This window comes from Haliotis rubra, unplaced genomic scaffold (assembly GCF_003918875.1).
Source record: "Haliotis rubra isolate DU_JTF1 unplaced genomic scaffold, ASM391887v1 Scf35, whole genome shotgun sequence".
Lineage (NCBI taxonomy): Eukaryota > Metazoa > Mollusca > Gastropoda > Lepetellida > Haliotidae > Haliotis > Haliotis rubra.
In genome coordinates, this window is record NW_025767024.1 from 354,518 (window position 1) to 378,241 (window position 23,724).

The 23,724-nt window shown below is 38.0% G+C and overlaps 1 protein-coding gene across 1 annotated transcript; it reads left to right on the top strand.

The window, feature by feature from the left end:
* Positions 1-201: 201 nt before the first annotated feature.
* Positions 202-22,972, top strand: LOC124284968 (sodium-dependent phosphate transport protein 2A-like). Its single transcript, XM_046721096.1, has 10 exons — positions 202-290; positions 6,914-7,013; positions 12,478-12,615; positions 12,932-13,063; positions 15,621-15,812; positions 17,490-17,610; positions 19,556-19,676; positions 20,124-20,192; positions 21,038-21,140; positions 21,996-22,972. Exons 1-10 carry the CDS (start codon positions 222-224, stop codon positions 22,970-22,972), a joined length of 2,022 nt encoding a protein of 673 aa, XP_046577052.1. The 5' UTR covers positions 202-221.
* The last annotated feature ends 752 nt before the right edge of the window (positions 22,973-23,724 follow it).

Genomic DNA, 23,724 nt, shown 5'->3' on the forward strand with positions numbered 1-23,724 from the left:
AAAACCAGTAACAGTGAACCAGTATAAGCGGTCCAGTTGAGTGAGGTTGTATATTACACCAGTGTACCAATATCATGCAGGGGTCACGAGATAATGGGCTTCACACTTTGTACCCATGTCAAGAACAGATCATCGTAACAACCAAAATGTCTGAATCTCAAGGTAGTTTATAACCAAAACCCTTGTACACGACATACCTTCTCAGCCATGATAATGGATGTATGAAGAATAGAATCACTCAAGGTGTTGATATCAACCAGTGGGAAACACAATACACATCAAATAGGAAGGTAAGCTCTACACTGTGCCGTTTAGCCTAATCTGCAGTAACAGTTTAAATGTCATTTCCTGTTTTAAATTTGGCTTGACATATTGTAACTAATGAACAGTATTCATGGGTTACTGGATGGGGAAATATTTTATAGATATTTAAAAAATCACAAAATGAAGGAGTTCATCCTTCCCTACAGGGGTGGAAATAACTTTAAAATTGCTAGTGTACGCCGTTTTCTTGTTGATTCTTTAAATAAACAACATAATTAACATTGGAAAGTCAACTGGACACGGTACAGTGTGATATACAAATTTGCTTGCCCGACAAAAAAAACCTGGACTCGGGCGTAGGGCAATGGGTTATTTCCACCCCTGCAGAGATCTGACCTGTGACAGGTGTTGAAAGAGAAATGAGGAAATTGGGAATCTGAATGTTGTGCTCTCTACTATGACACATGACAGACGTTGTTTCACCCGGACATTGTAACTGACATTCACGGACATACACAGGGCAAGTGTATCTACCTAAGAAAAATACAGCTATTTCCTCGTATTACATACCTTGCTAAAATCTATCATGATGAAAGTATGGTATCCAAAGGTATGTCCACTAAAGATAGCACGCCCTGTACTGGTGACAGCTACTGGGGAATGATGCTGACAGTCATGCTCTATAGCTGCTAGTCATTTGATCAGTCACATGTGGCCTCAGGTGGGATCAATTGCCCAATATACAGATTCTACATTAGAGTCACATGGCTTGGTGTTGATAACTGCCATAAAGCCCAGGATATAATAAATATATGACCACAGGTTTAAGACACCATAGCTATCCCTATATGACTTTGTGTTGATAACTGCTGTATTGTCCAGTAAATACTGAATATATGAACACAGGTGCTTTACCTTCTCTGTTGCAACTGCTGCATTATCAGAGCGGCAATGATAGATCAATATTTCAATTCCAATATTTTAATCCGGCATAAACTAATTAGTTTATTTCATTCAGTGTACTTTTGGTTCTCTGCCAGTCTGGATTTCAAGTTTTTAAATTTTAAGACATGGGTACTGTTATTCTAAATCTAATATTTCCAGTTTGTTTGGTGATGATTTAGAAGATAATGTCTATATTAAAAATTATGTTTATGTCATTTGTGTTGAGCAAAAATCATGATCACTGCTTAAAGTACTGACCAAAAATTTGTTGTCATGAAACAGTCCCAGCATACATATTCTTGACCCTATCACACAAACAGGCCACGCTCTTCTTGACACAAGCTCACATGAACAATACAGGATGACCTCAAGGTTTAAACTGATATGCATGTGGAGATATAGGTTAAGTGAGAATTGTTTGCAAACATTCCATACTCCCACTGCCACAGTTAATTTAACCATAGATAATGTCAATGATGAGTTTCCATACCCTGTCCACTATCATAGATATCTGGTGAACATTGTTAACTGCAGAAGGAACATGAAGTTATGACATTACCACAACATATGAGGAACATATATACTGCAGGGATTTACGGGATGAGAATTCCTGCGACCTATACGCATAAAGGATGCAACGAAATTTATTAACGTGTCCACAGGGACACAGAAAAAGTCCAAATACTTTCTGTAAAATTTTCGATGTGCTACTAGCCGGGTTATAGTATCATTTGCAGATTAATTACTCTAACAATGTGATGATCATAATACACAACACAATAAAAGTAACTGAATTACAACAATATGACAACATAGTATTAATAATAATATTCAAGTGTCTGGGACCCCCCTTTTGTAATCCAGGACCCCTGAAAATCCCAGGGAAGCTCAAATATGGGACTCAAGGTAAATCCCTGATACTGAGAGAAACAAATAAGTATGGGAAAATTCAAGCGTTCCCGTGAGAATAAATAAAGGAACACTGATATGAGGTGGTTTTCTCTTACTTGTTTCCCTCAGTATAATAACATTTAATGGATACAATAATTGAACAAACCTGACTGTTCCTCATGCTGAACTAGTACCTGCCTTGCTCCACAGCTACCCTTGATGACTTTATATAGTCACGCCCACTCCTAGGTCAGGGCTCCAGATAACTTTTGGGGGTGTGAGTGTACTTACACATCATATTGCAAGTGGAGGTGTACTGAGAATTTTTAAGGAGTACTGACATGTTTTTGTGGGAGCGAGTTGGTGATGATGTGGTGTGTCTGGACGATTCATCGATCACTATTTCCAACCATGTATGTATTTGTAGTCGCGTGAGAAATAACTGAGCAACCGTGGGATGCGCGAAATGTCAGGTCCGACTGGATATAAATAGCAACAGTGTAGTTTTTAGCCAATCGAAAAATAGTGACGCATATCGTTGCAACAAAAGAAACTTCAGTATTTATCCGAAATATGTTTCCATTTGCACGATACGTACAGACATTAAATGTTAGACGTACAAAGGTATTTATGTGCGTACACGATACGCTTGAAATCTTATATGATGTCGTACTTAATTGATTTTGAGGCGTACATTACGCCTGTACGCCCCTTATCTGTAGCCCTGTAGGTATTTTTCCCATAACCTCATCCAGATATAAACCATTACTGAAATTAATTTCCTACACACCTGTTGCACACTTTGTACACAACCTTCATAACAATAAGTACATATGGTTCCAATAAGTATCCTTTACATATCATTCTGTTATTCCCTTGTACGCCATTATACCATCAATGTTGTGTCTGTATTGTCTATATTGCGCTGGGTGACAATGATAAAGCAAACTTGTTTATCAAGCGACAGTACATTATCCTATAGATGACAATCGCAAACTGCTGTGGTTGGCAGTCACGTGGGCATTCCTCTGGTCATTAGAAGGCTTTGTTATCAGGGAGTCTAGGTCAAATGAACAAGAAATGATGGAACAGAGTAAATTGGAATAATTGCAAATTATATTGCACCACAATTAATAATTGAAGAAATGAACACAACCTATGTTGTGGCCTAAGGCAGAGGAAAGTCCATTTTGTTGATGCTGCAAGGTGGTGTAATCCATTATCTGTGGTTAACAGAATTTTCACATTTCCTTTACATTGATACAATAAAATACTTTACATACATTCATGAGTTCATATACTTTCTTAAATAAAAAAACCTTTTTCCTACTTAAAATACTGTATAAAATATATAAGAGCAGTGACAAATGTTCATTCTTTTATGAGTATTGAAATCACACAATCTGTGCATTCTAAATTAGAAATATATACAACATGTTGTCGTTTACAACACTGGCGCTGTTCTTGTGTAATATTCTCCATATCATCATACTATGTTTCAAATTTATTTAATATTGTTGCGAAAAAGTTCATACCAGAAATTTTAGTTATCAGTTATTCAAACACTATCATATGGTATGGTATAATGTATACAGTTGAAAAAGATCCCTGAAAATTATTATAAACTTGACATAGACCAGCTCTCTGGTCGGTTATTAATTTGTTATGGACATCAAGTGGCGATGCCATCACTGCAATTTCTCACACCTATAAATATGCACAATTTGTTCAGTATACCATCTATACATAAATGAATGCAACAAAAATGGTGTTTAATAATGTTTTTATGGAGGACCATGCCCCAACCCGTCTGGCAGGCTCGAGTGCTTTTATTTGAACAGTTGCACACAATTGGTTTGAATACAGTTGTAATAGCCTAGGTGCCTCCCTGGTGTTGCAGCGTCTAGTCCGAAACCAAAAGAAAGGGAAAATAAATAAAAATACCACCTGTTTCATTTTGTGATAGTACACTGGTATTCTTTCCAAATAACCGCTTACGTAAAGTAAATTCGCATTAACAGCTATATAGTAACTAATTTAAGGATATTTCGCGGGATTTTGTACTGTTGTAACGCGTAGTAGTAAGTATACAACCTAGATCTGTTGTCGTAATCCTAAGTGACCCAGATATGAAAATGTCTTCTTCTGTCCAAATTCATATTTACCCGATTTGTCTAATCAAAATGAATACATAATGGTTACGCTGAAAAGTAATATAACGGTGACATCCTGTAAGAAATGATTTCCGTAACTAAACTAAAAAGCTGATTCACGATAGCGCTTACATATTTAGACTGTTTTGGTTCGAAGGTACTGGCCTTCCTTAGTTTGAATGCGCTCGTGACCGTCCAGCATTGATATAATATGCATATTGTGGTGGTTCTCTAATTAGAACATATAGAAATGATAACTTACTGCCTTTCTCTTCCAAACCATTTTCGCTGCCTTCTGGTTTTCTGAACGTCAGCGTTACTTGTCAACAACCTAATGACCTGTCAGAATATGACCCCAGTGATCTTAAAAGGAATCAAGATGCTACTACTGTAACAACTAATTTTATTGCTTACTTCTTATTTTACTAATTGTGCGTAAGTGCTGATATGATATAGTAATAATATATATATAATATAACACACATATACACTGTAAAATCTATAAAGAATTGTATGTGGGATACTCATAAATTTATTATATATTTAAACATTTCTCTTGATTAATTGTAAGTAGTTTTAGAGAAAATAGTACAGGTTTAGAGCACATGATATTCATTCACGCGCTTGATTTACTATTTTTAGATCACTCGGCCTCAAAGGCTTGCCAGATTCTGTGAAACTCCTATTTTGTGGATATATTAATATATTTAGATAATTGCGTGGTCACTGAAATACACATGTAATAAATTTAAGCTTGAAGCCCCAAGCTTAACCTACTGTAGCAAGATTTACGACAAAATGTAGAAATACACTAAAAAGTGGCAGCCACGAAAGGGCATTACTCCTCGAACGAATTATTTGCATTTATCTTGTTTTAGCATACATATAAATACTTATGTAATATATTTTACCTTGAATCCCCGAGCAGAACATATTTTAGCAAGATTTACGGCAAAATGTTGAAATACAGTACAAATTGGCAGCCCCGAGAGGGTCTTGCTCCACGAATGAATTATTTGTATTTATCTATTATTGTTTGTTTTATATTAAAGTTGAATCCACCTCGTCATAGACTGTTGAGAGATGCAGTCTCAATGTCTCTAAAATCAACTGGAGTAGCCTAATTGGCTCATATTCTGGTCGGCTTATAATGTTGAGATATGGAATCATGCACAACGCATAGGGACATTATTTTCATAAAATTAAGTGTATTTCATTTGGCTTCAAGATATACTGTTTTTGTGTTGTAAAATTATTTCCAAGAAATAATATATTTATGTGGAACACCTGTATACGTTTGCGTTTCATAAAGTCAAATTTATTTCATTGGGTTACAAAAGGTACTGTTTTTGTGTTAGAAAAGAAAGCGGTTTATCAGAAATAATACATTTATTAGAAACAGTAAAATGCGTTTTCGTTGAATATGCGAATGTGTGAGGGACGAGTGCTCACCCCCAGATCTGACATGAATGTCCCTTTGTTCAATTAAATGACATACTCCGCTGTTAATTGTCATTGACCCACGTATAACAGGTGAGAATGATGACATCATTACGCAATCTGCATGTGTTTACTTAACATTTCCTGCATACCACGAATTACATATTCAAGTCCTCTTCCACGAGACAACTGGACTGTCTAGTTGATAAGTTGTCAGCCTTTTTGACACCAACTTGTCTAATTAGCTTGTGATTTTAGCATCCATAGGTTTAATTAGCACGTGACTATCACCAGACATTAATTATTCAGTTACGCAAGGAAATAGATTCTAATTTAGATCACGGAACCTTAGGGTTTAGGGTTACTACTCTTAATCTGTGTGCTAATATTTAAATTTGTTGTTAAGACACGCAGAGCGAAAGCGCTCGTTTAATCTCCAAATCATCATCATAGCAGCGCCAAGCTACAGTCTGTGGTACAATTAAGCAATGTAAATCCTCACGAAACTGACTCTTTTTCATTTACTTGTTATTTGAACGTATTTTATTCATGAAATGAATATGGATTGGCACAAAGTGGCGCAAAGTACAAAATACAATCAATAATTAAATTCAAACAAAATACACAAGCAATTATTTCCACACAGGCAAGAAATGGATAATAGTAGGAACATAAGTACAAATTTGCATTCAATGGGTCATAGTAATTGCATACATAATTAAGAGTTTAGAATAATTTGAATCTATTTGAATAGAGACTCGTTTTTAAACCAATGATGTAGTGTATATATTTAAATGTAATGATTTGGTTCTTAAAATAGAATAATTTTGAAATTGGAAAGGCGTGCTAGTATGTACAGCATCAGTGACGTGAGAGTGATCAAGATGATAATTCAGTCAAATGAAATATGGATCGCACATAGTTTCGAGAAGAAAATTGTCAGAAAGTTAATGCGTAGGGTTCGAGACACATCGCCGAACTGGTTTCGTTATTGGTCACCGAAAACACCATAGCAGGATGCCCGGTCTAAATTCGCGGGAACTTCGAGCATCAGCACTGGCGCGTTGAGCAGCTGGGACAGAAGCATTGCGTTCTTCGCCCGACATGCACCGAGTTGCAAATGATCCAAACAGGGTGAGACATACAGCTGATATGCAGTGTGAACATATCAGAGGTATCTTTGTGAACAATCACTTTGATTTGTTTATAAATCTTTTCAGGGAGAAGAAAACGAAAGCGGTGAAAATGGTCGGCCCTTGTTGCACCATGCCCATGGCCAATGCCATGTTGAAACGGAAGCGGCGCTTTCAGAGAAGAAAGGTAAGAGGTGCAGTTAGTTTATTGTTCAAGATGCGATCAACAAAGATTCATCTACGATTTAACAGGACATGCTGGTCGTCATTCATTTTAATCATGGTGTAGTCACCATTCTATAGCAGCCTATATATTAGCCGAGAGCCGCGATGCGGTCCTATACAGTCAAGACATGACCCTGCATCGCGGCCGAGAACACCACCTTCATAAATCCAATTCAGATTCTAGCGGCCGATTACCCCTCGTATTTTCTTGAGATTTTTAAAATATATTTCCTGTGGGTTTTTGACTGAAAAGTCGACATCGATGTACTCCCAGATAAATTCCCTATACATACATGTAACTGTCATATTTTTGTGATCATACATTTAGATATTAATGGGCCTGAAACCCGTTGAGTTCTTGTTTCAACGATAGCGAGCTGACATGTTGACATGTTGTGCGCATGCGCCAAATTTCTATAGTCCGTATCGGAGGACATTCTTCATTAGCGGTACGCAATACTCACTCTCGCCTCCCGTTTCGCGCGCTCGTACTTTGGGTGAATCACACTTATGTATATTATATTTATCTGCATTTATGTCATAAATTACAGATTTTCCTTGCAGGGAGGATTCCATTCATATCTCTACAAAAAGATGTGTCCTTGTGATCTAGCAGATGTATTAATATACAACGCAGTGCACAGAAGACTTAACCCCATGGATGCCGAGGTGTATTTTCTCTGAAGTTCTGAAAAATGAACGTTGAGCGAGAATTGCGTTAGTGAGGCACTGCTTTTAGCTACGGCTATAACACAGATATGTAGAGTATTTAATTTCCTATCCGGTGATGTAAATTTGAAGCACAAATACACAGGCGGTTTGGAAAGTAGACTTTGTTAAAGGTTGTCTGAAAAGCAGTAAATGTCTCCGTTTACAGCACGACGATTTCTTTATTTGGCATCTTTAATGAAACTTTGTGCGAATAAAATACTGTTTGATATCTGAACGACATAACAATATATGAAATGGATTTGTATGCTTATGTATAACTTTCTACGTTCAATATGAAAAATGGCTTGACGAAAGTTGATTTTCCTCTGACGTCAAGCGATGACAGAGAGGGCACACACACACACACACACATATATATACACGATGATCCAATCTTTTTCAATACAAAAATCCACATTGTAACCGGATACGTTTTGTTATTATCACAAATTATAAAGAATTAGGAAATCGCACACGAGAAAGGAGGTAATAGCTAAATGGATGGTCCTATCTACCTAGAAATTAGTTGTTAGATTCCCAAACTCTTTTGATTATGTAGATGTATTTTGACTAACGTTGCATCCTTATTAACAGAGATCGAGCCTTAATTTCAAATGTAATGAAATTTCTGAAAATACGACACCACATTAGTTGTATGTTGTAAATATTTGGCAATGCTGGAGAAAGATGACATCTGTATGTTGTTAGTATATATCTCACCTAATTTCCGTTCAAGGTATAAAAATCTCGGTTTATCATAGTATCAAATGTTTTTTAGCTAACATTAAATGTTATATTCGTAATCTGATGGAGAAGAAGTGAATGAGTATTTTTTTACGCTACTTTTAGCAATATTCCAGCAATATCACGGCGGGGACACCAGAAATGGGTTTCCCACATTGTGGCAGAATAAGTTGGACATGTGCACTGAAGTAGGTATCAATAAATTACATTCAATAAAACCAACTATCAGTTGACGAGGTTATTATGCGAAGATGTCGTATTGGCCACACAAGACATACGCATTAATATTTACTAAAAGGTGAGGATCCTCCGCTTAGTGTCCCACGTGATGAAAGAATCGCAGCCAAACATGACCTGCTTGACTATATTTTTCCATCACAAAGGATAAATATTTCAGTGCCAAAACGGTTAAAGATCTCTTTAATAATGTTAACTGTCATTTATTTATTGATGTTATAAAAGAAATTGACCTGATCGATAAAATTTGATTGATCTGTTTTATAGATACATGTATATGCATTTTTTATAGTCTACGTCTCGTCCGTCCGTCCGAAATCATTTTGTTTCCGGAGCATAACTCAAAAACCGTTCAATATTTTTCAACCCAAATTGGTAGGTATATTAAACAGAACCTAAAGTGGTGCCTTTTGCTACTTACAATTTTTTGTCATTTTTATTTTTCGCGGTTTCCATGGAAACGATTCGAACTGTGTCTCAAAAGGAGAGGTGCGCTTCGTTTCCGAAACACAACTCAAAACCGTTCAATATCTTTCAACAGAACTTATTAGATATATGAGACATACCCGAAAGTGGTTCCTTTTTCTGTTTGCGGATTTTGGACATTCATATTTTCCCCGGTTTCCATGTAAACGATTCTGACTTAGTCTAAAAGAAAATCAAGTTGGACTTTAAGTAGCTGTCAAATGATCTTCTTCTTGTTGAAAAATATTGAACGGTTTTTGAATTAAGACTCTGGAAACAAAATTACATGCCGTGGGGTGGGTTGGAGGGAGTGATAAATGAATTGTTTTAGTCACGATATAGCTAAAATATTGCCGGTGTGACTATAATCTTTACTCACTCACTCACCATTTGAATAATGTCCTGGATAGATAAACGATTGGACAGTTTACCATGTATCTTACTGTGTACAACGCGCGCACTTGTTTCGCTTCGGTTTCGCGAAAATCAAAGAAAATATTTCAAAATATAATATTTATGTTCCAATATTATGACCGGGTCAGGTCTCGGAATGTTCATTATCATGTGGCTACTCTCTTCATATTTATACGAAGAAAGGTGAACTCATAAATACCCCTTTGGTACGGAACTATCAGAGGGATGCTTGCGATTGGGCAAAAGAAGGACATGTAATGTTTTTTAAGTTTTTGGTAGTTCTTGCAGAAATAAAGTGAACAGTTTAATATCATGTCATGGGATTATTGGCAATATTTAGTGATTACGCCGTGTATATTATAAAAAAACAAAACGAGTATATTAAACGTTTGTGACAAGCGCGCACCTAGTGAATCATTAAACACCATTGTCAATAAAAAGATATAATACAAATTTCATAACCATGATGTTTCCTTATAATATGGTGTTGGAATTATCTTAACTTTGTCTTATTCGTTGTTCTTAACGGTAAAATAGTTTTCCATCCAATTATATTTCTATATTTCAGTATAATTTGATATCAGTTTGCCATTGTTATTGACCTCATTTTTCCCTTCAAAAGGCAATATCCTGTAACACAATGGATATTGCGTAAGGGGAAAAAATGCATGCTTTTCCAAACTCCATGTATAAAGTTCTGAGGTTACATGGATCGAATGGTTCTTCCGTTAATATGATATCAACATGATACAGATTCTTTCCATATATTGTTCATAGAATGCTGATTTGATAAGATCATGTATGTTCTCAAAAGAAAATATACTTTAAAGGATATATTAGTTTGACAACAGAATGTATTGACTTTATAGGAACAGTTATTAATATATGTTTAAATGTATATACACACATATTTATAAGGAATTATCATGGTTATGAAATTTGTATTATATCTACACAAAAATTATTGACAATGGTGTTTAATGATTCACTAATAAATGCGCTTTCATCTAAAATATACTCGTTTTTGTTTTTTATAATATACACGGCGTAAATAAATATTGCTGTAATTCTGTAATTTATGACATAAATGCAGATAAATATAATATACATAAGTGTGATTCACCCAAAGTACGAGCGCGCGAAACGGGAGGCGAGAGTGAGTATTGCGTACCGCTAATGAAGAATGTCCTCCGATACGGACTATAGAAATTTGGCGCATGCGCACAAAATGTCAACATGTCAGCTCGCTATCGTTGAAACAAGAACTCAACGGGTTTAGGCCCATTAATATCTAAATGTATGATCACAAAAATATGACAGTTACATGTATGTATAGGGAATTTATCTGGGAGTACATCGATGTCGGCTTTTCAGTCAAAAACCCACAGGAAATATATTTAAAAAAATCTCAAGAAAATACGAGGGGTAATCGGCCGCTAGAATCTGAATAGGATTTATGAAGGTGGTGTTCTCGGCCGCGATGCAGGGTCATGTCTTGACTGTAGACTATAGGACCGCATCGCGGCTCTCGGCTAGCCTGTCCCTACTGGTAACTTTCATTGTTGATAACTGTACCAGGTGACACTTGTGAAGCCATGAAGGCTGACAAATGTAGTGGTGTTCCGATTAATTGAACATGTTGAAATAATCAAAAATTGGTCGCAGTGACCAAACAACCAAGCAATCAATCACATTTACTCAAAATCGAACACAAACGATTTTGGAACTACTGGTTTTATCTTTGAAACACTTGACGAAGGAACATATCTTCGAAGTTGTCAGGGCCTGAAAACTTGTTTAATTCTTAGAAAACTCACTTCACTAACTGAAAAGTCATGACTGAATATTTCTTGAAGACTCCAGGAAGTTTATGTTCATGATATATTAGTCATCACTTTAAAGTAGCAACTTGCATCATGTTATACATATCTGCAATAACAACCTGGATAGGAAACTCTGAAAAATGAAGCTAACCAATTTTTTTCGATGATTGTTCGTTGATAATGAAGCAATCATCAATTGTGAGATATCAGCCAATTCCCAACATTACACAAATGGGTAAGAAGTCTGCGGCGTCCCCCAAAAGTTAACAATGAGTATGTTCTCTCAGTATGTTCAGATACAATTACAGAAACATGTTAAAACTCATCCTTATCAGATGAGGAATATATATATTCAGGTGATATGATTTGACTAGAATGAAATTTAAGGGGGGATACGGGCGGAAGTCTTTCCGACAAATACAACAGGTGAGCATCTACCTGGTGCTGCTATTTTCAAGGTGGGCAATGGTCCCAGCTGGAATTTGTTGAACTCCTCCATTGTCTTACATGGTCACTATCTATGCGGCACGTGTATGTTGCACTTACTCAGTCTGTAGAAGATGTGTAGGCTGAGTCGGTTAGATCGTTGCAGGGGTGGAAATAACCCATTGCCCGACGCCCCAGTCCAGTGTTTTTTTCTGTCGGGCTAGCAAATTTGTATGTCACGCTGTACCGGTGTCCAGTTGACTTTCCAATATTAATTATGTTGTTTACTTAAAAAATCAACAAGGAAATCGGCCAGTACAGTGGAAAAATTATCAGGGCAAGTGATTTTACATGTGCCACTGTACCAGAGTACATTGGCAATTTTAAAGTTATTTCCACCCCTGGGTTGGCTGTATTTGCTGGCAACTAGGTGCCTGATTCTAAAAAAAGGGTTCGAATCCCGGATGTGACTCAACCAAGCAAAAGTACTAGAAACTGTTCTCTGCTAAGGAAGTGTAATCCCAAATATAACATGTGTTAATTCAATCTGCTCCCAGCCCTACCATCAGAGCTGCATGTTTAATCTATGTATTCACTCCCTCCCAGGTTGTAGACGCAGAAAGATGACAATAATGGTGCTATGGCTGTTGCGGCTGATGTCCTTGTTGATGCTGCTGTACATGTTTGTGTGCCTGTTGTCGCTGTTGACGGCATCATTCCGGTTGCTCTGTGGTAAACTTACAGGTAATCTTCCTTATGTTATATACTTTTCAGGAGGCTGAGTAGAAAATGGATTGTGAAGTCAGTTAAAATACTTGTGTGAAGATCTAGATAGAATCGTTTTTCAGCAATCCATCTTTGACATAAGAGGCAACATAATGGATGGAGTAGTCAGGTTCTGGTGGTTTAGTCAATGGTATCTGAATATACACAGATGGCATACTTCATTGTCCCTTATAGAATTCACATCATTTACCTTATTGTCATACCTACAGTTTTCATTGACTAGATCATCTATGTTTGTCTACATTTTACCTAACCCTTTGTTTGTTCTCTACAGGAAGTGTGTTCTCAAACTCCTCCCTGCTCCAGAACCCTGTTACGGGACTGATGATAGGTATCCTAGCAACAGTTTTAGTGCAGAGCTCCTCTACATCAACATCCATTGTAGTTTCCATGGTTGCATCAGGAGGTATGTTCTCAATTACGCTATGCTTGTGTTTTGTCATTTTTTACAAGATAACAGAGTTTATCCATGTATGAAATGTTTATTATATTAAATATTTAGTGATGAGTTTTCAGCTTTAAAGTTCACAAGCAAAATAGTGCATGCAGCTTAAACTCCTATGTCAACAAAAGGAGGTCCTACTTTATAAAGTCTTTATTCAGGGTTGAAGGACTAGTGGCCCAGATTACAGTGGAAGCTGTCCAAACCGACAGTCATCGTGACTAAAGAAATAATCCAGTTTAGTCATCGTGCCGGATTGTAGAGATGACACAGTTTCCTATGACTAGAACTGAACCAGCCTTGTCACTCTCATATACATTGTTGTATCACATGGTTCTCTGTTACTGCACACATTGACTCAACTCACATTTGACATGTACAAGTTGATACACACTGAACTAAGATTACCTTATCTCTGTCGGCAACCATGTAGTTTCAACGCCGGGGTAATTGGTGACAATACACATCTAGAGCTGGTAATCGTTACATTTTGTCAGATCGATAATGGTCAGACGCTTGTGTCAGATCGATAATCCATTGATTATAATCATTTGGACAGTCATTTCCCTAGTCAAATCCCTATGTTAGCGAACTAACTTCCGGGTTGTAGGCAGCACCTGTCAACTTGTAGTATTTCAATGACGACGTGACCTTTATGGGAAAGGGACACCTCAATCTAAATATATCTAGCATTGCTGGTGGCTGACATGCACACTTGTGTAGTACACAGCTTCCGTTTAAGAAGTAAACAAGCAATGACGACCTGATAGTTCGGTACAAAAAACACTTCAAGGTAGAATAAAACGTTATAATGTATGTGCATCCAAATAATGATTATTTCCAATTATCGATCTGCAGTTTATTTGTAATAGACAATCATTCATTTTGACTTAGATCGAACGATTAACCGATCCTACGATTAATCGCTCCAGCACTAATTAATGGCAAACTAACATTAGTGCTACATAACCAATACTGTCAAGCATAACTACTGGTTATCAACATGGATTGCAATTCCAACCTTGGCACCCCTCTACAAGAAGTAATGACCCAGATGTCATAGTTTCTTGACACAAAATGTATGCAACAGTTAATGAAGTTGGACGGAACAGGTGGACCACATTGACGGGGACCGAAAACCTTTCACCCATAAGACACTTATATTTCTGTCATGTAAAGTTTAACTAACTCTAGCTTGATGAGATGGTGACTGTAGGCTCAACAAAAATTTCTATTAGACTTCTATAGTAACTTTAGGCACTGGGCATTAAAACACCATTGCTAAACCAGGGTTTTACTTGACGCATGATACCTGCGTATTTGACGCAACAATTTTCTAAAAGACTCTCAAGATGTTATCATACGAGTCAAGATTGACGCAAATTTTATAATTTTCTGAGTGAATTCAGTTCAATAAAATTGATTAGATAAGCAAACAGTGATAGTTTTCGTTTTATTGCAAACTGTGTTGAAAACGCTCATGTTATTAACAGAAAGTATAGGAACACCGAGTGACTGAAAATGGAGCCATGCTGCAATGTGGTAAAGATACCAGCTAATAGGATATCCATTGAATAAAAAGCTTGCAATTTGTCAGGTATATTGATGGTGAACCCTCTGGGTGAACCTGCTGGTATACAGTATACTGGACTGAACAGTGAAACATATTCTATTTATTAACTAATCATTTTAATGACAATGTATCACAAAACAGCAAAATCTTGACAAAACTCTTGAATTTTTATTTACACAAAGAAATATTACCCTAAAATTTTCATGACTGCCAAATATTGAAAATGACTCCCAAAAATAAATACTGTGAGTCACCATGACTCTCATTTTTCCAAGTCTGTGTACAACCCTGCTAAAGATGTATGTAGTCTGGTTTTGAAGCTGCTGTAAAATCATGAAATTTGTACCTTTGTGAGCTCAGCTTGAGAAGACAAATCCAGTTCTGCTGCAATGGTTGATTTGAAACAGTACACAGACTGGTTACACAGTAACATCATTCAGATTAAGCACTAATAGAAAATCGATCTCAGTTGTTGGTGTGTGTAATGTATAATGTGAGTCTTGCTGTATATGGGCAGAAGCATTGGCTGAAGTCTTGCTGTACATAAGCCCATTTCTTGTCCCCGCCGCCATTGATGTTGCTGGAATATTGCTAAGGACCAAAAGATCCAGTCTTGATAGTAAAGGTCTTCAATGTAAACCTGGGGTAGAAAGGTCCAGCAACCCATGCTTGCCACAAAGGCTGACTATGCTTGTCGTAAGAGGCGACTAATGGGTTCAGGTGGTCAGGTTTGCAGGCTTGGTTGCGCAGATCAATGCTCATGCCGCTGATCACTGGATTGTCTGGTCCAGACTCGATTATTTACAGACCACCGCCATATAGCTAGACTGTTGCTGAGTGCAGCATAAAACTAAACTCACTCACTCACTATATAATCTTGCTGTATACTCTTATATAATGTACTGGGTAAGTCTTGTCACATGATCAGTAAACATTTCTTACTTGCAGTTATTACAGTACAGAATGCCATACCTATTGTCATGGGTGCAAACATCGGCACCAGCGTCACCAACACCATTGTGTCAATGGTGTCTTTGAAAGACAGACAGCAATTCGAGAGAGCATTTGCTGGCGCCACTGTCCACGACGTGTTCAACTGGTTGACTGTCATTGTCTTGCTGCCGGTGGAAATTGTAACAGGTAAGGTCGGCACTCTTACCTATTCTCATTTCAGTTGTTTTGCCATTTCCACTTTTAGCTTAGATTTTCATTAACCTACAAGAATTAATATCAGCTGGGAGGCGATGGGGCAGCTAAGTAATTAAAGTGTTCACTCGCACGCCGAAGACCCGGGTTCGATTCCCCACATGGGTACATTGTGTGAAGCCCATTTCTGGTGTCCCCCACCATGATATTATTGGTATGTTGCTAAAATCGGCGTAAAAACCAAGATGGCATTCTTACCTTTGTTCATTTCAGTTGTTTTGCTATTTCCTCTTTTAGTTTCATCTTCGTTAACCAACGAGAAATGACATCAGTTGTATTTGAAATGAATAGTCTATTCTGCTCATTTTGGATGCTTAAATACATGTATGTCATGCACAGTGATAGTTGTTGAAATTCTTTCTGTCTTTATGCACTCAAATCTTGAAGGTCAGGATTCCATGTCTGGCCATATCTGAAAAGACAATACTTTTGTTACCTTGCCTCATGCTTGGCCTTCAAGAGATATAATAGGGACTAGTCGGCTGAATACACTATGTCAATTAGAAGTGGTCAATTGTAACATATGTCATATTTGGGATTACACTTTCTTAGTAAAGTACAAATTCTAGTCCCATTCGAGAGTGTCAGGCACCTAATCACCAGCACACAAAGTCAGCCGCCTAACCCTCTCAGCCAATGTGGAATCTGAATCTGTACTTTACTGAGAAACGTAATCCCAAATATAACATGTTACATGGGACACTCCTGTCAAACTATACCATGGTATTTTAGTAGTAGTGTGACGATTCATCGATACACATCAATACATCGATCCATGGGCCGCCGATAGGGTGAATCGATACAAAGTTTTACATTGTCTTATATCCCGATACAATACTTAATAAGGGTAACGATACATCAATGTTTAACTTTGAATATGGCCGAATCGCGATATCTGTCAAGAAAAAAGACTCACTTTTGTTCGACTGACTGACTGACTGACTTACTGACTGAGTTTGGTTTTACGCCGCTTTTAGCAATATTCCAGCAACATCACGGCGGGGGACACCAGAAATGGGCTTCACACATTGTACCCATGTGGGGATTCGAACCCAGGTCTTCGGCATGGCGAGCCAACGCTTTAACCACTAGGCTACCCCAGCGCCCCCACTTTTGTTTGATGATTAAGATATTTGCTTACTTATTTTCCTTTATAAGTAAACGTTTTCTCGGAAATTTGTGCGTCAAGAACTGTGTCAGACATAGCGCTCACATGTTATTATCATTCACAAAGTCTGTGTATAAACTTATTATCTCGTTTCCGAAATGAACATTGAAAAACGCTGGCGGAATTTGACGTAAAAATTTAAAATGTTTTTGTTTTGATATTTATGTGTTCTATAGTTGATGTTAGAATTGAATATTTTAGTATCGTGGTGCATATCGTATCGACAACCTTATATCGGGATTCATATCGATCGCAGCTTCAGTGCACGATACTTTGGTAATATATCGCCGTGACTAAAATTTTAGCATCGTGATGTATCCTATCGCAAGTTGTATGCTAATACCAGCACTATATTTTAGTGGGCTGGCACTATAAAACAACATAGGTTCGGACAAGTACAAACAGTCACACAAATCACCTGAATGCACCCTGTCTTCCAAAAGGTTATCTCTACCAGCTGACTCGCAGTATCATCAACTCCAGTGACCTTCACACCTACAAGGCAGGGAAGAAGGACATGCTCAAAGTCATCACTTTCGACCTCTCACAGACCTCATTGTCCAGGTATGGTATTCAGCGTAGAAAGGTCTTCAGCAACCCATGCTTGCCACAAAAGGCTGACTATGCTTGTCGTAAGAGGCGACTAATGGGTTCAGGTGGTCAGGTTTGCAGGCTTGGTTGCGCAGATCAATGCTCATGCCGCTGATCACTGGATTGTCTGGTCCAGACTCTGATTATTTACAGACCACCGCCATATAGCTAGACTTTGCTGAGTGCAGCATAAAACTAAACTCACTCACTCACTATATAATGTAAGTCTTGCTGTCACATGATCAGTAAACATTTCTTACTTGCAGTTATTACAGTACAGAATGCCATACCTATTGTCATGGGTGCAAACATCGGCACCAGCGTCACCAACACCATTGTGTCAATGGTGTCTTTGAAAGACAGACAGCAATTCGAGAGAGCATTTGCTGGCGCCACTGTCCACGACGTGTTCAACTGGTTGACTGTCATTGTCTTGCTGCCGGTGGAAATTGTAACAGGTAAGGTCGGCACTCTTACCTATTCTCATTTCAGTTGTTTTGCCATTTCCACTTTTGGCTTAGATTTTCATTAAACTACAAGAATTAATATCAGCTGGGGTAGCTAAGTGGTTAAAGCGTTCGCTCGTCACCCGAAGACCCGGGTTCTATTCCCCACATGGGTACATTGTGTGAAGCCCATTTCTGGTGTCCCCCACCATGATATTATTGGTGTGTTGCTAAAATCGGCGTAAAAACCAAGATGGCATTCTTACCTTTGTTCAGTTCAGTTGTTTTGCTATTTCCTCTTTTAGTTTCATCTTCGTTAACCAACGAGAAATGACATCAGTTGTATTTGAAATGAATAGTCTATTCTGCTCATTTTGGATGCTTAAATACATGTATGTCATGCACAGTGTTAGTTGTTGAAATTCTTTCTGTCTTTATGCACTCAAATCTGGAAGGTCAGGATTCCATGTCTGGCCATATCTGAAAAGACAATACTTTTTGTTACCTTGACTCATGCTTGGCCTTCAAGGCTTATAATAGGGACTAGTCGGCTGAATACACTATGTCAATTAGAAGTGGTCAAATGTAACATATGTCATATTTGGGATTACACTTTCTCAGTAAAGTACAAATTCTAGTCCCATTCGAGCGCGTCAGGCACCTAATCACCAACACACAAAGTCAGCCGCCTAACCCTCTCAGCCAATGTGGAATCTGAATCTGTACTTTACTAAGAAAAGTAATCCCAAATATAACATGTTACATGGGACACTCCTGTCAAACTATACCATGGTATTTTAGTAGTAGTGTGACGATTCATCGATACACATCAATACATCGATCCATGGGCCGCCGATAGGGTGATTCGATACAAAGTTTTACATTGTCTTATATCCCGATACGATACTTCATAAGGGTAACGATACATCAATGTTTAACTTTGAATAAGGCCGAATCGCGATATCTGTCAAGAAGAAAGACTCACTTTTGTTTGATGATAAAGATATTTGCTTACTTTTTTTCCCTGCATAAGTAAACGTTTTCTCGGAAATTCTTGCGTCAAGAACTGTGTCCGACATAGCGCTCGCATGTTATTATCATTCACAAAGTCCGTGTATATAATTATATCGTTTCCGAATGAACATTGAAAAACGCTGGCGGAATTTGACGAAATAATTTAAAATGGTTTTGTTTTGATATTTAGGTGTTTTATAGTTGGTGTTAGAATTAAATATTTTAGTATCGTGATGCGTATCGTATCGCCACCCTTATATCGGGATTCGTATCGATCGCAGCTTCAGTGCACGATACTTTAACATTTAATAAAATTTTAGCATCGTGATGTATCCTATAGCAGGTTGTATGCTAATACCAGCACTATATTTTAGTGGGCTAGCACTATAAAACAACATAGGTTCGGACAAGTACAAACAGTCACACAAATCACCTGAATGTATCCTGTCTTCCTAAAGGTTATCTCTACCATCTGACTCGAAAAGTATCATCAACTCCAGTGACCTTCACACCTACAAGGCAGGGAAGAAGGACATGCTCAAAGTCATCACTCGACCTCTCACAGACCTCATTGTGCAGGTATGGTATTCAGCCACGTTTTCAGAGCTTCAGATGACCTATTAGCAGTAATTACTAGCTCACTTACACTTATACACTTAAAGTACCAGAGAAGAGTTAAATAGTTAAAGATTGACTGACCCATAAAAAGCTGGATTAGAATTGTTCTTCAGCAACCAATGCTTGTCGTAAGAGGTGGTCAGGCTATGCCTTGGTTGACACAACTCATCGCATCCCAGTTGTGTAGATCTACGCACATGCTGTTGATCACTGGATTGTCTGGTCCAGACTTGATTATTTACAGACCCGCCGTCATATTGCTGGAATATTGCTGAGTGCGGAGTTGAACAACAAACCAATCAATAAAATATTGACAGAACTGTTGTTGATGTTAAAACCTTGATGTTAACATAAAATATTGAGAATCCATGATATAGCAATAATACGTCTGAATATTTCTATCCACAGGTAGACAAGAAAGTAATACTGAAAATAGCAGAGGGGCGCACAGAATATAAGAGTAAGAGATTGTTGAAGGTATGTATTTCCTACAGATCCATGGGTTGTTAAGAAATTGGACTCAAATGCCATGATTTCCTCAAACCGCTAATTGTCTTTTCTATCAATCCTAAAATATTTCACAGACAAATTGTGATCTGTCTAGTAAGAGGAACAGTGGATTTATTTTTGAAATCCTTTTTTTTTTTTCATTTAAAAAACACAAATGTGTTTGGCACTGACAAGTTTGAACAGAAATCTGCTTCATGTGTCAATGTGGGCACTGCGTAGTCTAGTTGTTAAAGCCTTTTACTCGTCACACCGAAGACCCGGGTTTGATTCCCCGCATGGGTACAATGTGTGAAGCCCATTTCTGGTGTTCCCCGCCATGATATTGCTGGAATATTGCTAAAAGCAGCGTACTCAACGTACATGTTTTAAGATTATACTTTGAAATGCTGTGTTCTTCATAAGTCTGAAGTTGATATCCATAAATTTTCCCTTTATTCAGTGCAGTAGTCATGACAATAAAAGAGATGCCCCAACCCATCTATCAGCAAACCTGGAAGCAGAGGTCTGCTTGTCAGCATGGGCTGTTATGAAAACAAACACAAAACTAAATGAGTGGTTAGCCAATCAAACATGAAATGCCTTGATGTTGCAGTTATGAATAGTGAGTGAGGTCTTACATCGCTTTTAGCAATATTACAGCGGGGGACAGCAGGAAAGGGCTTCACACATTGTACCCTTTTGGGGAATCGAACCAAGGTCTTCGACATGATGAGCGGAAGTTTTAACCACTAGGCTACCCCATCTTGCCTGGTTATGGATATTTTTGTACATTGATCACAATATGGACCTACCGACTGTTCTCTACTCTTCAGGTGTTCTGCAGATTCAGTGAAGTGTCATCAGCTGTGAATGTCTCCCACGACAACGGAACAGTCACAGAACTTCAAAACACACAAGAGGTTGGAATGGAGAAATGTACGTAATTTGTGGTTGTGCATGCATTAAGAGAAATATCTTGGTTATAGTTTGCAATGGGTGTGCTTATTATATTTGGATATGTGCTCTGCAGGAATTAATAGGGCCAACAAAAAAATAACTTTTCTGCCAGTAAATGGGAATGTGTAAAGTCAGAGGTTTAACATACATATCAGAGTGAGTGAGTGTGTTTCATGCCACTTTTAGCAATATTCCAGCAACTTCACGACGGGGGACACTAGCAATGGGCTTCACACACATACACTTCAGAGGGTACACAAAGTATATGATCTAGACTACCTGTTCTCAGACCTCCATTTTTGTGGTGGCTGGGTGGGTTAGAATTGCTGACGTTGTATGCTGGCGATTACGTTCCTGACTCAGGGATGGAAATAACTTTAAAATTGCTAGTGTACTCCGGTACAGTGGCACATATGAAATCACTTGCCCTGAAATTTTTTCTTCTATACCGGCGGTTTTCTTGTTGAATTTTTTAAATAAACAACATAATTAACATTGGAAAGTCAACTGGACGCCGGTACAGTGTGTCATACGAATTTGCTTGCCCGACAGAAAAAAACACTGGACTTGGACGTCGGGCAATGGGTTATTTCCCACCCATGTGACTCTGAGAGAGTTGGTTCAAATCCTGGATGGGACTCAAACTGAAAACATACTAAAATCTATACTTTACTGAGAAAGTGTTTAATCCCAAACATATCATATTAGTAATAAATAAATGTACACTCAACATTCATTTCACAATTAACTGATTTATCCTCCCCAGTATATATTCTGTAATAATAAAAAAGAATCTTTCTTAGGCCTCCATTGACCCAAAATATTTACTTTCAGGTTCAGCCCTCTTCAGTCATCTTGGCCTTTCTGACACACAATCAGGAATATTACTCCTGGTTGTCTCCCTTGTGCTACTCTGTGGATGCCTTGTTGCCATGGTGAAACTACTGAACTCTGTTATGAAGAACCATGTTGCAACAGCAATAAAGAAAATGGTGAATGCTGACTTTCCTGGGAGAAGTTCCTTCTTGACTGGCTACCTCGCCATCTTAGTCGGCGCTGGTCTCACCGTTGTCGTCCAAAGCAGTTCTGTCTTCACGTCAACACTTACTCCTCTGGTAGGCATCGGTGCCCTCGACCTAGAACGTATGTATCCTCTGACTTTAGGATCCAACATTGGTACCACTGCCACTGCCATTTTGGCAGCGCTGGCATCCCCGTCGGAAAGACTTTCGACAGCTCTTCAGATAGCGCTGTGTCATTTTTTCTTCAATATCTCAGGAATTTTGATATTTTATCCCATTCCCATACTAAGAAGGGTTCCTTTGAAGTTGGCCCGTTTTCTGGGTAAGACGACAGCGAAGTATCGATGGTTTGCTCTATTTTATCTTTGTTTGATGTTTGTCCTTCTACCTCTATGTGTATTCGGGTTGTCCTTCGCTGGATCAACCGTCATCATCTCTGTTACGTCAGTAGCAGGTCTTGTAACCATATTCATCATCATTATAAATATCTTACAAGACAAACATCCAAAAGTATTGCCAAAAAGTATGCAGACTTGGGACTTCCTTCCCAAACCCCTGCGCTCATTACAACCATATGATGATATTATCCAGACAACTGGTTATGCAATTACAAAGTGTTGTAAGTGCTGTGTTCCTTGTGCTAAAACAGAGTCGGAAGCTGCAGAGTCATTTGACCTGACCTTGACCTCAGGGTCAAGTTCACCTGACAGCAGTTGGTCATCCACTTCCTCTTCTGACAGCACAGACTCTGCAGCATCTGTGACATCATCTACACCATTGATGGTGTAGGTGTATGGAACAGTTGGTAATAACAATTGTATACCAAGTAATTAAGTTATTGAACATGTACATGTTTTAACTGCCAAGAAGGGAAGTGGGGGGGAGATTAGGAACTTGAAATTCATGCTAACCCACGACCCAGCGATAACTGAATTGTGTGGTGGACAAGAAAACATCCAATGATGTCACTGACGAGCACCATTTAAGGGTTATAATTAACCACTTAGTGCTTCAATTTTGCCAAAAACTAGAATTGGAAAAACTGTCAAAACAAGGTAAACATTTTTTTCTATATCTAGATCAGTTGAGATGTTTATATTCTTTTCCAAGTCTGTTATATTCTATTCCAAATGTTAACAGGAATTCCCCAAAGGAAAAGGACAAAATTCAGTATATATGAATGTAGTTAAAACTTCTGTGATAACTTGATCGAATGACTTGTATTTAACTGATAAAAAGACCAAAAAAGAACATGCTGAAGTTTCAAGGATGAATTTGAATGTATTGCAGCAGTATTCTATACTAATTACTACTTAGCTTTCAATGTAGACACTTTATTTTGTTTTGGATAATGGTTATTTTGTGAATGTGTTAGTGTCTTTGAAGTTTGAGGTAAGACAATGACAATTTACAGTCAAGGAAAATCATGAATATGTTGGAGCATTCGGTTATTTGCTCTTTGTTTTACTGCATCTGGTCCTACAGATTGTGTTTTCGTACCATGATTCTTGACTCTCACTGTGCACTCCACCCAGATGCTC

Excerpts from the sequence above, each read along its gene's own strand:
- LOC124284968 (XM_046721096.1), top strand. The coding sequence starts at position 222 with ATGAAGAATAGAATCACTCAAGGTGTTGATATCAACCAGTGGGAAACA. Across the intron at positions 291-6,913 it reads AATACACATCAAATAGGAAG|GGAGAAGAAAACGAAAGCGG; the intron begins GTAAGCTCTACA and ends AAATCTTTTCAG. Across the intron at positions 19,677-20,123 it reads TCACAGACCTCATTGTGCAG|GTAGACAAGAAAGTAATACT; the intron begins GTATGGTATTCA and ends TTCTATCCACAG.